The 15,564-nt window shown below is 37.1% G+C and overlaps 1 protein-coding gene across 1 annotated transcript in view; it reads left to right on the forward strand.

The window, feature by feature from the left end:
- Positions 1 to 13,220, forward strand: part of LOC149283404 (signal-induced proliferation-associated 1-like protein 2) — a 53,733-nt gene extending 40,513 nt beyond the window's left edge. Inside the window, exons 16-21 of the mRNA XM_089497594.1 lie at positions 1,404 to 1,623; positions 2,135 to 2,266; positions 6,669 to 6,722; positions 7,123 to 7,246; positions 10,807 to 10,888; positions 13,074 to 13,220. Coding sequence (XP_089353720.1) covers positions 1,404 to 1,623; positions 2,135 to 2,266; positions 6,669 to 6,722; positions 7,123 to 7,246; positions 10,807 to 10,888; positions 13,074 to 13,220 — 759 coding nt within the window. The remainder of the gene's footprint in view (positions 1 to 1,403; positions 1,624 to 2,134; positions 2,267 to 6,668; positions 6,723 to 7,122; positions 7,247 to 10,806; positions 10,889 to 13,073) is intronic.
- Positions 13,221 to 15,564: the final 2,344 nt, after the last annotated feature.

Raw genomic sequence — 15,564 nt, forward strand, 5'->3', positions numbered from 1 at the left:
CCTTTCTTTGTAAATGTCATGAATATTGATGAAATGGAAATGAACATTATTTTTAAACAATAAAATATGCAAACCAGCTTATAAAGTAGAAACAATAAAACAAAACACATTAGAACTTTCTGTTTCAGAATATCACTTTGTGTGTTAGCTTTTTGTGCGCAGTGTGCACAACGTGACACAAAGACATGGCGCACGACCGGAGGAGCGAGACACATTTTTCAGATTTCTGCAGATCATTTTTATGATGCCTTTTATAAAGAATGATTTTAGGGCTACAACCACATTTTAAATGAACATTTTTCACTGGGGTTTTGTTAGCTGGTTTTAAGGGAATTTTCTTTTATTGATATATTATCTATTTTAGACATTTTCTCATTTAGTAGTGCTATAGGTCATAGGCATATTGAAGGACTATTGTTGGTGATATTGCATACATGTTATTGTATACATGTTTTAATCCAGGTTTTCACGCCTCCAAATATTTAATAAATATACAGCAACATTACTGTCTTTATTTAATGCAATATGGTCTATGTCTATCTTAGTTCTGCACCTTAGATATAATTTAGGAACATCGCCAAGTCCCTTACAAGCTGCATAGACTAATAATTAGACTTAATGAGAGCATAATGGTCTGCATAGGAAACTACACATGGTGTAAATAATGTGAATGGGCCGTTTTAATTGAGGCAGTGAAGATTATGGTTGTGTAGGCAATTACCCAGAGTGTAATTAATGTCAGTGGATACATTCAATTTAGCACCTTAGGTGTTGGCAATCAATAACGTGTTAACTTTAGTTGCCCCCCCCCTAACATACAAGGTTAAGACATTAGGATGGTGAGCACTTAATTGATATGATTGACATATTTTGAATAACCATTATAAGATGATCAGTCTTTTTTATTTCTTAGTGTAACAATATAGTCGATGTATGTTGTTTCAAGTACTTCTGGTTAATGAAGCAGGAAAAGTCACAAGCCAGTCCAAATCTTTCCAAGTGTATTTGGTAAGGCTTGACGAACCTTAACCTTAGGCTGATTTACATTTTTTGTAGACCCGGGAAAACTAGGCTATGTATTGTAGCATTTAATTTACCCTTTGCTTCTTGCCTGCCTCCTTTTCTAAATTTAGAAATCTGTCTAATCTTACTGGAAAAGCAATTATCATTTAATTTTATTTGTATTGGTCCAAATTATCTCATGTACATTTAATCATGCTCCATGTACTTTTAGCAATTTAAGAAAAAAAAAAATATTTGTTTAGTCATGTTCCCCAGTGGTTCCTATACTTAAACTGATGAAAATGCACAATTTTTGTTTTTATGTACATGCATGATTTGGTCCTTTTTTCTGACTTCTAGAACAAATTCATAACATTCTTTTTTGCTTTCTAACACTCCAGTTTTCCATTTTTGGGAACCTATCTCCTAGAAGATCACTTTGTCGGACGCTTTCTGATGAGAGTATATGTAGCAACCGTAGAGGATCCTCGTATGGTAGTTCTCGTAGTTCATTACTGGATCAAGCCTTGCCAAATGACATTTTATTCAGTACAACACCACCCTACCATAGTACACTTCCGCCACGTGCTCATTTGAATCCTGGAATGGGAAATCTAAAAAGTAAGTGGGTTTTTTTTGTTTTTTGTTTAAATAATTGTAACATATTTTAACGCATATATTGATGTCCTATATAATAGAATGACAGCATCCATTCTGTAGATACCGAGAATTCAAACACATTTAAAAAGTTTTTAAGATGTACAATTTTCAGTAAGACTATTAAAAAATGTGTGAAATGTGTGAAACATCCTTACTAATTGACCCTCTTGTGAGGGGGCAATGCCTGATGATGACTGTGGGTAAAACAATATATCACATAAATTATTTTATGTGCGTATGTATGTAAATAAATATGTAGTGATCATAAGTCGTCATGATGTCACAACTTCATATAGAACGTTTGGTTGCTCACTGTGAGTAGATTAGATACTGAAGGCATGTCTATGATAAATTAAGGTTTATGCAAAGATCAATAAACCATACCGATCCAGCAAGACGTAGTATTGACTGACATGGTGCATAATTAAATCTCAAACAAAGCAGTTATTGTCATTTTCTTTTTTCTTTTCAGATGATTGTTGGTTCTCTGATGGGTCGCTGTCTGATAAGGCAAAGTTTCATGATCCAGGACTGATACCTCTTCCAGATACAGCAAGTGGATTAGACTGGTCTCATCTAGTTAATGCAGCTCGAGCCTTTGAAGGTACAGCTGTCTTCTGATTAACCTAGCAGATTTAGACTACGTACTTTTGCCATACAAGACGTCAATAAATACTAGGGTGGCAGATTTTTAAGATATTCTTCCTTAAGTGCATGCACGCTGGTATAAGTGATTGCCCTACACATTTTCCTTATGTGCCCAAGCATGGACTGTCTTAAAACCTAGTCTAACTAAAAATTTAAAGTCTTGGGTTATAATTTTCATGTTGCTGAAAAACAGAATAGAATAAATAGTCACCATTTAGAATGAGGACAAAGACCAGCTTTTACTGAAAGGAAGTAGTAATATGTTTGTTGGATCATATATATGTAAAAATGTCATTTATTGACTGATGTTGTTATACATTTTAGATTATATCGATTTGACACATTTTGGGCATTAGTTAGAGTTCTAAATTTGGTTTTTGCACATTGTGTAAATAATAAGGTGCCAAAGGCATGATCGAAGGCTTAGAAAATACATATAAAGTTCTGTTTATAATTTCTATAAATTAGGTCAATGTCAGGTTATCATTCAACCCACCAAATTCCTCAAATCAGTTTATTACTAAAGGTACTTACATTTTGTCCAAAAGGTGTCAGGCTCATCATATCTCTTACTGGATGTTGGAGTCCAGAGCGCAGGAGTGTAAGAACGCACACAGCGATAGACACACACTTCACAAATGAGAAAAAAAGCTGAATGTTTAAATATAGGTATATTAAGCAAAGCAGATACATCTCACCAAAAGTAGCAGAGTAGAAGAGAATACAGCGGCGGTAAAACGTAGGCGAAGACGAAGACACACACATAGTCTTCGTCTTCGTCTACCACTCTCCCGGGTCCCTTCCCCTTCTAACTTACCTTGGCATCGCGGCAGTTCACGGAAGTGGAAATCCGCAGGTTCGCCGTCACGGGTTACAGGGCAGTGCGAATGAGCCTATTGGTCGCCTACAGGGACCTCCTCTGGCATCAACCAATTGGATGATGCCAGAGGAAGACCCTGCACGTGACCAATAGGCTCACTCTCACGGCCTTTGTAACCCCTGACAGCGAACCTATGGATTTCCGCTCCCGTTAACCCCTTCGATGCTGTGTTAGATAATGGGAGCGGAAATCCGTAGGTTAAAGGGCCGTGCAAGTGACCAATAGGCTCACTCGCACAGCCCCTTAACCCTTTAAGGTCAAGGAGCCTAAAGTTAAAAGTTAACCCCTAATGAAAGTTAAAACGTTAACCCTGTTGGTTGCTCGTACAGACTTTTAAAACCCCAATGCTGCAACTTATCCTGCAGATCCCACTGGTCTCCTTGTTCTATCAGTTAAATGTCCGTATGAACGACCAATAAAGTTGCTCGTACGGACATTTAACTGATAGAACAGGGAGACCAGTGGGATCTGCCGGGTAAGTTACGGCACCAGGAGTTTAACAGTCTGTACGAGCAGCCCTATTGGTCGCCAGCAGGGGGCTCGTCTGCCCCCTGCTGACGACCAATAGAGTTGCTCATACGGACATTTAAACTCCTGGCGCCAGAGCTGCTGCGGTACGCGTTAACCCCGTATTAACCCCTTAACCGGAAAAACGAAGAAAAACCGAACGCGAAGAATGTCCGTGTCGCGGAATACGAAGATTCCCCCCCCCCCCGAAGACGAGCACGAAGACGAACACGAAGAGCCCCCTGGTGCCCAAGCCTAGTAACGACATAGGCAAAGGTACATTAAAAACAGACGCAAGTAAACAAAACAGCAAACTGTGGAGAGGAGTTCAACTCCAGGCAGACCTCTTAAAGGAGTGGCCAAGTCTGGCAGTTTGCTGGGCTGGGGCTGAATCCTGACAGAAGGTCTCTGCTAATAGCACCATCATATTCTGTAGCACCTTTCAATGAGTAGAAAGGACATTACACGTAGTAAATAACATAACAATATGACTTACAGAGACAACAGGTGAGGAGGGCCCTGCTCAAATGAGCTTACATCTCATCGTTCTCTTCTTTCCTCCAAGCTGTCCATGTTGATCTATCTTTTTAAATCTATTTATCTCTGAGAATGACAGCACCTAATATGAAGAGGATTAGTTACTAAAGGAAAATCTGAATATCTATAAATGGTATTAAAACCTATTGTGTACCTTGTTTTAAATCCAACTTTACATTAAGAGGATAAAAATCAGAAATACATAATGTGACTTGTCAAACAGATATGAAAGAAGGCATGAGGGACAGGGATCTTTTTTTTTCCAGAAAACGTTACTGGGTCTTCATAATATATAACTAAGAGATCATAAAGGTCGGTAATAGGGCTATTTTGTATATGCAGAGCCATGTTGGTTCTTTAGGACATTAGGACAGAACTGCAGTATTTTGTTAATGATACAGCTAAATTCTTTTCTTCAGAACTATCCAATGCTTTGGTTCAGAAAGGTAAATGTATTGTTTTCTAAGCATAATTATATATTTGACCATGCTTGCTAACCTGAGTTTATAATGTTCTGTAATTTGTGTGTTCTAAAGTAGCCTACTATTTACAATATTAATAAAACAAATTTTATGTTTCTCTGCCTCGCTGGCAAATGCTGATTTGTCAAATGAATTGTTGTGTAGCCACTGCAAATTTCCATGTGTGTTTCTCCATATGCTTAAGTAGAAATTTGAAAGCTTAGCATGTAATTAATCTGGAGCATAATGGGATAGATTTATGACTGAGCATGGCCGGAAAATCTCCACTGGAAGAATACTATGATGTAACTATGCATCAGGTCATACATAAGTATGAAAAAGGCCAGTAGTCACATGGTTGAAATATATGTATTGTGGTAAAGTGTATGGGAAAGTGGTGGATGGGGTGTATATCTCACCTGGTTTTCTCAGCCAGGCACGGTAGCAGACATCCAGGAGGATACATGCTGCTTTAGCAGAGCGTAGTCTGCTAGGGCTCTTTTGTTTAAAGTTACATGGGCTGGATTTCTTGGACTGGAGGACAGGTTGGAAGTGGGAGAGCTCCAGTCCACAATCCTAGTCCACTATGGGTTTTCCTTACTCCCAGGGGTCCTCAGGTGAGGCTTTCTATGCTTATTACTGGGGAGGAAGCCTTAAAAGAGAGGGCTGTTAGGTTTGTAGGGTGTAGGAGAGACTGAGTCAAGGAGCAGCTACAGCCAGCGCTGCAGCCCACCAGGTATGAAGCTTTCCCTAAGCTTTTCCCTGATGTTTAGTTAGAGCCAGACAGGCTTAGAGTTTGTTTTTGTCTGTCATTGCCGCCCCATGTGTGAGCCGTTTCCTACAGTATGTATGTATGTGTGTGTATGTATATATATATATATATATATATATATATATATATCATGTTTTGTGCATAGATATAACTTACTGACACATGATCGCATCCATTAGCTTGCTACATGTTTACACTTTTAAGAATTCTTATCATTTCTAGCTTTTCTCCTTAACGTCTTCTTTCCTTTTAAATTCTGTATGCCCTTTTCCTTCCATTTCTACCCTGTAACTTTTCATTTATCTAGCCTTTATCCATTTCTCCTATTCTCTTCCATTTCTTTTTTTACTCCTTAAACTTGTTTTCCCCTCCATGTTGCCTAACCCCTTTTCCCTCTATTTTCACTCTCCCTCCCCCTTATAAACTCCCTATCCTCCCATGTATCCCTACCAATGATTTCTCGCATATCTTTCCCTTCAAGTCCTCCCTTCACTTAGCGTTTTATGACATCAGAAATGTTGTCTTTGGTTTTGTTTTACTTCTATTATAAAATACGGATTGGAGAAATGCAAAAATGTATGTATAATGCAATAATATTTTGCTTACAATACTAACATGCACATGGATATTATTTCACTAATAAGTACTTGTGTATAAACCAAAATTGATATTTGTTGCTTTGTATTTGCTTAATTAAATCTGCATGTACTGTAGAATGTGTCAGTTTTGCAGGTTTTGATTTTAAGTTCTAAATAAGCATACATACTTTATATACATGCTTTCTAATTATATATATATACCTATATACGATACCATTATATTCTCTAACAATTTAGATTTAACATATCAATTTTACAGCAAAAAAAATGGTGAGTTTTGTATTACCCTGAAATTTCAAAGCGTCGGTAACACAAAAGTATCTAAAAAAGCATGCGTTTGTTTAAGAAGGGGTTTTTAGCACCTGGATTTCTAAGGGAAGCAGCTGATAATGATTTGTGAAATCTAGCAGAGCTGAATGCTATTGTATGTAATAATTTATGCCAGTAGATTTAAGGAGGCTTAAAGGCTTCTTAAAGTAATTGCTAGGATGGATTTCAAAGTGCTTCAATATTTTAGCTTAACAGAAAAAATGACAATCTCCAAACTGGCGTAGATGAGATATTTCTTGCCGTTCATGGGAAACCTCTAAATGTAATTCCAGGTTTTGACTCAGAGGAGGAGATTGAGCCTGTCTGTCATCACACGTGCTTTCTAGGTGATGGTCCTGGGTTCACTTGTTGACCGTTCCATTCTTTTTTTAATACTTAATATGCATTGACTGCATGTTTTGCATGAATATGAAAACTTTGGTTAGTTATGTTCTGGGATGTTCCATTGAAAATTGGAATGCTCTGTTATGGCAATATGTTGGCAAACGTGTTTGGCTTGCATTTAGGCCTCAGAATGCAGGGGATTGTGAAGACTTGCTGTTTATTATCAGTATGTTGTCCTTGTGATTGTGGTATATTGTAATTTGAGGGCACTTACAATTGTATCGCCTTGCTTTTTTGCAGCAATGGATCAAAATATGTAACAGCTCGTTTGGTTTTTTCTCTACTTGTATGAAGTTTCAGGACCAGTTATGGCTGTTCTAATTGTGACTTTTCGTGTTCCAGATCAGAGAGTGGGGTCATTTTGCACTTTGAATGACATGCAACGTGAGCAGGAATTTAAAGAGTCCCAGGAACTACCTCTGTGCTCAGAGTCTCTCGGTGGAAAAGATTTTAGTGATCCTGTAGGGTATGTAACATTCAATGACTTTCATATTCAAAAATGTAGACAGAAACTAGCATTAATAATTCCCTTACGCTTTAACTAAATTAGCATTCATTTTAATATAGCCAAGAAACCTCCATAACGGATCTGTTTCTCGATATACCTGGTAGTTAAAATTTAACTCATGCCTCCTGGTATAACAGATAAAATAATCTCGATTCTAAGGGTAATTCAGAGAACGCACTCAAGTGTGAAGATTGTTAAAAGTTTAGCACGTGAAATAACTTTTTCTTTCTATTGAAACATTGCCCTAAGCCTTTTCAGCTCCATTATGTTTTAGCCATTATTTTTTTTCTGTATGATATGCATATAAGGCTTAATTACTACATACACAGTATGCTTTTCCTTTATTTTACCTTAGGTTCTGTCACAAATTGTAGTCGCCTAACCGGGCTTTCAAACCTTTTCAGTACTCATGGCTAAAGAGAGAGATGTAATTTGTCAAGGGTTATATGATATGTGTATTATGAACCAAAGTCTTTTCCATGTATCGATTTAAAAGTATAGCCTTGCACATTAATAACATTTCACTTTTAGATAAATAGCGACAGTACATCAACATAAAATTGAATGAGCAAAATGAAAAACATTCTAAAAATCAAAATCTTCTAAATAAATGACAATAATACTTTTTAGAATCTAAGAGGCTATGCAGGTTCTTTTAAAATAATCACATTTTTATAAATCAAATCATTAGACAAAAACATATGAATGTTCATGAAACACTTAAATCACCATGCAATATAAATAAAACGGACAATATTCAATATAGCCATCTGCATAGACAGTTACAGGGGCGGGCTGGGCCGGGGGGGCCCTAAATCTAAATAAAACGGCCGGCTTCAATGCGGGACAAAAGCCTGCAGCAACTGTGATCAGTTGTAATGGGGACAGATTAAAATATCTACATTATGTGTAGGTGACCGCATACACGATATTGTAAGGTAGACACAAAGGATGTACAAAATATAATATATATTTTTATTTATGCCAAAATGTATTCACTTATGGTGTACTCCATTTTCATCGGCTTTCAGAATGAAGGTCGTGTCAGTTGTAGTCCTGAGCAGCTGATCTGGTTTATGTCTGGAATGTTTGTTTATATAAATGTACGCTAGTATTTTTATTTATTGGACTGAACAGGGATGGTGCATTATGGCGTCTCAGACCTGTAATGTATACACGTAAGGAAGGATCAGAAAATTATCCATGCATGCTGACAAGGTGATCTAAAATAAGATAACCTACCAGCAAGCAAAGATGCTTACTTTTGGTAACATGAAAAATGGCATTTACACTAAGCTTCTATTACTGAAAATCAGACGTCAATCCTTTTGAACTCTTTTGGAGGGACAGTCATATTTGGAACTCAAATCCCTATGCCATGTTATTTTGTTCCACCAACTTAACTATGCAAGAAAGACCAACCATGGTCAATCGTTAATGGAAGGTGTGCCATAATGCCCCCTGCATAATGTATAGCTAATATCTCTTCAACTTTTATGACCAGTTTAATCAGCTGTTCTTGTAGCACAATGTAAAGTCTACATGTAAACTCTATTTTACAAGAAGACTCATGGATTGGTGATTAAGCATTTTAGCAGAGGATAATGGCAAGTGGATCAGTTATTAGTTTAACTTTTTCTTCTTTATTCAATTTATTTTCCGTTATCCAATAGCATATCATATAAAGTCATCCGTATTAATTAATTAGGAACAAATACTGAATACAAAAAACATGAACAAATTACATATATGTTGCCGTGTATCGGGAGGTAGAGCCAATGCCTAGAGGAGCCCCAGTCTGTGTAGATTTAAACCCTGCTGTTATATACTAGAAACCTGTTGGCTTATTCTAACCAATCTATCCATTCATTTATCATTTGCGAGTTACCCCAGGCTCTAGAATTCAACCAGCCTAGACCTGATTTCATTTTGCACTGGAACACAATTTGATTCTTCTAATGACTCCATTTAATAGGTCCCATGTTTTTCCAATTCTTTGCTGTCAGCAATTTAGCTGCAACAATGTAAAGCTATACTTCTAGGCAGCCTAGGCCACTTCAGATGAAGCAGGGCAATCTCCGGTCGCTGCTCCAAATGTAATCCACCCAGTGCTTGTAGCATGTCAGACACCATGTTCCAAAACACCTTAATGTCCTTGCATTCCCACCAGATATGCACATACTGCCCTATCTGTTTATTACATTTCCAGCACATGTTCATATATTTAGGGGAGCATTTTGCAAGTCTGGCTGGTTCCAAGTACCCTAAATTAGCAATTTATTACTGGTTCTCTATGATGTTTACACAGTGGATTATAGCGCTGTATTGTTTCATTGAATTTTTCAATATCCAATAGCCTAGCCCATTTAACCAAAGTCCCGTCTTCTCTGTCATTTACGTTAATGTTTAATAAATCATACGCCTTGGTCATTATTTGTGGAGACCTTTGGCTCTCTTTCATAGACACAGTGACCTGGGGATTTCCTCTGTAAAGAAATTTGTTTAGGAAATGCTTTCACAAGATGTTCAAACAATTGAATTATACTCTTTTTTAGAAGATCACTTTATCTTTTCAGTTCCAACAAGTCGCCAATACCTCAGGATAGGATCCATTATTAGTTTAACTGGAATCACCTGTGTTTTGAATCCAAAAGATTATTATTTCACTTATAACATGACTTGTACTTTGTTTCACTGGCTTCACAAATATTTTGCAAAAGATACACGGCCGACAATCCTTATAGAATCTGAAAACTGTTACTCTCCTGATTCTGGGGGGTTGCGTAACAGAAGTAAAGTCACAGTTTAATTATTGCTTTTTGCGTGGCGGATAACCTATTAACTTTTGTCCGTCTTGACGGGTCTTGCAGGTTAATATCTCATTAGTGACACAAGCTCTGAGCTGTGCTAAACCTTTTGTGTTTTGGAATGAATGCCTGCAAAGCTTATTTCGTTGCCGTGCCATATCCAGGTTGTTAACGAGTCATCACATTTCTAGCAGAAAAATAAATTTGTGTTGTGAATACATGCAAAAAAAAAAACACCCTGGGGCTTTAGCAACTGTTCTGTGAAAAACTGTATTTAGCAACATCTTTATTCATCTCCATTAGTATAAGGTACCACTGCATATCCCAGTAGGTTTTGCCCATAGCTTGGACGGATGCATATTTTTATACAGTTGTCCGTGTTTATTAACGCTAGACCAACGGGGAATAGGACCAAAAAATTAGTGATAATAGTTTGGTTATAGTTGCTGTGCTGGTGCTGTTATAGACTGGTCATCTGCACATTGTTTTCTTCTAATGTTTGGAGTGGTTGATCTCAGAATCACAATGTTCACTGCCACGGTATAATATTGACATGCAATCTCACGTATACAGGGTTCCATGCATGGCAAAGGCAACTAATTTGTCATCATTAAGAAGAACATCATAATGGACAAACAAATATGTTTCTTTTTGCTTTCTCATGATTTTTAATTATGTTAAATAATTTTTTTTAAATGTAATTCCGTACAGAGAGAACCCCCCTTCAACGCTGACTGGGAAAGTAAACCAACTGGAAGTGATTCTCAGACAGCTACAAACAGACCTGCTTAAAGTAAGAATCGGAATTGTTCTTTATTTTCATGTGGTCTAGGCTAGGTTAAAAAAAAAAAAGTGCAAATGATTTTCATCGTTTACCAACATATACAATTGTTATTTCTTTACTAATTGTATCCCTATTCTGAATAGAAATATACAAACATCATTATAGACTTAAAATATATTTCATTGGCAAACATGGTAAACATTACATGCCAATTCCTGAGCAATGTCCTGCCGAGCTGTTCCGCTTTTGCTATGGTGATTATGGAGATACTGATTCAATGCATTGCGAGGGAATAAGGTAAATACATGATTCTGCACATAATCATGCCCCCCCCCATGAATGTTTCCCATTTTGAGCCCCTTGAAATGTTGGGCGGTGTGTAATTAAGGATTGAACAAAACCAGAAAAACAAAAACAGATAATTTTTTTTATATACAAAATATGGAGATGTTGTTTTTATGTGTTAATTACCTTTACTAGAGGCGATATGCACTGATTTTGTGACTCGGTACATGCCAATTATTACATTGAACATATGGCAAGTTTTATGCTATTACATATAATGTTACCAGATATAACTTAGGTCAATAGTACCAACATGTTCCCTCAATACAAATTAGGGCTGCAACAACTAATCGATAAAATCGATGATAATCGATAATGAAATTCGTTGGCAACGAATTTCATTATCGTTTAGTTGAATCAATTTTTATCGATTATAAAATGAGGGTTTTTTCAGAGCAAATGCTATGAAAAATACCCCTCGTGTTATAATCCGCTTAGTGTGACTCACAGGAGTCACAGCAGCAGTTGCTACTTACAGTTCCTCCCTGCAGTCACTGCCGATTGGCCCGCCCACTTCCTTTTTCCAGTCCCTCCCTGCAATCGCTGCTGGAGAAAGAAAGGGGTGGAGCCAAACGGCCAATTGGCTCCACCCATTTCCTTAGTATCGCCATGGCTGTGACACTCATCTAACTGTGAGTATAAAATTTATATTTGGGCTGCTGAAAGTTAGGGGAGGTGGGGGTTAATTTAGGGGCAGTTATAGTTAATGGGGTGTTTAGGGTTAACTTAGGGGCAGTTATAGTTAATGGGGTGTTTAGGGTTAACTTAGGGGCAGTTATTGTTAATGGGGTGTTTAGGGTTAACTTAGGGGCAGTTATAGTTAATGGGGTGTTTAGGGTTAACTTAGGGGCAGTTAGTTAATGGGGTGTTTAGGGTTAATTTAGGGGCAGTTATAGTTAATGGGGTGTTTAGGGTTAACTTAGGGGCAGTTAGTTAATGGGGTGTTTAGGGTTAATTTAGGGGCAGTTATAGTTAATGGGGTGTTTAGGGTTAATTTAGGGGCAGTTATAGTTAATGGGGTGTTTAGGGTTAATTTAGGGGCAGTGGTGATTGATGGGGTGTTTAGGGTTAATTTAGGGGCAGTTGTGGTTGATGGGGTGTTTAGGGTTAATTTAGGGGCAGTTGTGGTTGATGGGGTCTTCAGGGTTAATTTAGGGGCAGTTGTGGTTAATGGGATCTTCTCTTCAGGATTAATTTAATGCTGAGGACTGAGGGTTACTTTAATTAATTTAATAAGGTTAACTTAAGGTGCAGTTAGAGGTAAAGGGGGGCAAACTGAGGGGAATCTAAATCCTGGGGGCAGTGAAGATTAACTGTGTATTTATTTATAAAAGTATTGTGTCTGTGAATGAGTCTGCAAATCCTATGAGGGCACTATGGGTTATCAGGGGGTATACGGCATACCTGAGGAGGACGGAGTGACATATCTGGGGGTATAAGGCATATGTGGAGGGCAGTGTGGCATGTTGGGGAGGGCAGTGTGGCAAGCCTGAGCTCAAATATGCATAACTGGGGGGGCAGGTTGGGGAAATAAAAACAAGAAAAAAAATTTATTCTGCCGTTTTTAACATCCTATGTTACTTTATTAAATAATTTAAAGATAAGTTAGAGAACTGTTTTTAAGTGTAGAGAATAGCGGCCAGTTATTTTTTTGTAATTTGAAAATATCCAATATATTGCTTTTCGAAGGTCCAAAGAATAGTATTAGAATTTCTGGACTTTGATTCAAATGGTTGCAATATTTCCTTTACCAGGTGATATAATTTTCAGTTTTCAGGCCACACCAGTTTAAATACATTTTCTCATGCCTCCTAATGTAATAATTTAATCTTTTTCCTGCCCCCTTAAGGAAAAAGAAGATAAGGCCATGCTCCAGGCTGAGGTCCATCACTTACGTCAGCATAATATAAGGCTTCAAGAAGAATCGCAAACGGCTTCGGCACAACTGCAGAAATTCACAGAGTGGTTTTTCAATTCAGTGGACAAGAAAGCTTAATACATTTTTGGTAACAAATTCTCTTGAAAGTAGGAAAGTTTTAACCCCTGGGTTGATTGCAGAGGGGACCAATGCATGAAACTGTATTACCACTTTGCCACTCATAGGGTAAAGTGCAATATTTTAACTTAATGACATATATAAAAAAAAAATATTTGTTTCTGAGCCAGTTTTCATTGTGTCAGTATTCACTAATAATAATAATAATAACAATGTTTTTCCTATAACTTTTGGTGAATATTCCCTCGGTTTTCATAGAGCAGTGGATACTAGTCAGCTTACAATTTGAATGTAGAACATGCTGTCTCCAGCAGCTTCAGACGTACGGCTTTTTTTGCTTACGTCTCTTGTTTAAAGGGTATACTTGAGTTAATGGTTTCCCCTGTGAAGATGGTAAATGAACATATGATGTAAGTACAGTGTAAGAAAAGATATGTACACTTATCCAATCACATTAAATGGTGCTCTATTTTTTTGTATGTACAGTAGTTAATTTTCATTGTTATAGCAATAAGAATTATTATATATTATTCTTAGACACAGACTTGTTTTGTGGCATTAGCGAATAATGTAGTCAACACCAGTTTGTTGCAATAGTATTAAAAGGTTATTTATTTCCAGGAAGAAACGGTGCCTGAGGATATAAATAGTGTTTTTAATTTTTTAAGATGTTCAGTACATGTAATCTAATGGTTTGGCGGCAGGCTGGCTCCACAGTTGATAGCACTGCATAGTAGATGTGCAATAAAAAATAAAAAAACGCTAGTAAAGTGTTTAACTTTATTATGGTGTTTGATGTTTGAAAGCTAATTCTTTGTATATTGGTATTTTTTCTGTTAACAAAGATTTGATTGTATGTCACGTTCATTTTAAATTATTTAACCCTAATATTTAATTTTATAAAGATTGTGTTTTGTTAGCAATAAACGGTAACAAATGGCAGTGAGACATTGTATTTCTGCTTTGCTGGATTCATTTAGGGGAACTGGGATATTTGAATGCTGCTTGTATATCAATAATTTGTATGCGTTTTTAAATTTTGATTGCTATTTGAAGGAAAATTCTTAATTATTGCAAAGAAATTGTACTTTCCACCTTAACCCTTGTTAAAGTCAGTTTTAAAGTATACTATACAAAAAAACCATAAATTAACATGTTATAATTACATTTAGTCTGCTTTAATGTTAACAAGGTAACCATGTGTGGAGAGAGAAGGGGAACATTCAGTGGCAGTGGGAGATGGAATGCTGTGGGTAAGAGGGGTAGAAAGAGAGACAAATACACTTGAGCATAGAATCAGCAGGTGTTAGGATGGGGGGATGGGGTAGAAATATGGACATACCTGGGAACTCCTTAGTTTTGTCTCTGACTCTCTCACACGCACAGACTGCCCAAGAATCCCAGGTACCTTTATTTCCTTTTGAGCTCGCAATCCAGTGGTTTTGTTTGCAGCCATCTACTGGATCCACGCAATGGCACATTTTTATGCTCATGGCTGTATCCCCATCATTTATCGGCCACTGGACTCAAATTGCCAGGGATGTTTTTAATCCCCAATCCATTTATGCTCTCAGACCTGCAAGAGCAGGTGCTTCTTATTGGTAGGTGTGGAGAATGTAGCACTGCTTCCTCATGTTGTGCAGGTTGATCCATCAGAGGGTTTTCGTATCACAGGAGGAAATGCTACAAAGACAGGTGACTGAAGCAGTGAAGGCTCCATGACAAATCATGGCATGCATGTATATACACCAAAATGTGTTGTAGAAAGACCAACAGTTGATGATCAATAATCGAGGGTATTCCAATGGGGGCAGTAAATGTATATTTGCAAGAACTAATCAATCAGGATGCTTTTGAGAAACAAGATAATGATATATAACTTAAGAGTTTTAAATGAGGGTTTATCCTTATAAGTCTCTGGTGAGATTTTATCAGAGAGCTAAGAATTGTGATAGATTAGAATTGATTAAAAATGGTTATATTGCAGATTATAATGAGGAGTTTTTAAAAAAATAATGGGGTATTTAAAAATTGGACAATGGACGTGAGGACTTTGACAATATGCACCAAAAATATATTTGTGTGTACCCACTTCTTGTGAAAAACAGATGTGCAGAATGAAAATGGCAAATGAGTGTCACTCCAATACCTTGTGCCAAGGTGATTTCCGGTAAATGGTGGGTCTATACCATTACAAAGGATCTTCTAATACACTGGTAGATTGATTTGATTGCTTGGGTCATGTACACACCATCCACATATATTATGATTGGTAATTATATAGTGACTAAATATTTCTATGTTGGGGATCCATCTCGCTGAGATATTTCATTATTTCTTCAGA

The sequence above is a fragment of the Sceloporus occidentalis genome, unplaced genomic scaffold, assembly GCF_023333645.1.
Source record: "Sceloporus occidentalis isolate IW3139 unplaced genomic scaffold, rSceOcc1.0.p SCAF_105, whole genome shotgun sequence".
Lineage (NCBI taxonomy): Eukaryota > Metazoa > Chordata > Lepidosauria > Squamata > Phrynosomatidae > Sceloporus > Sceloporus occidentalis.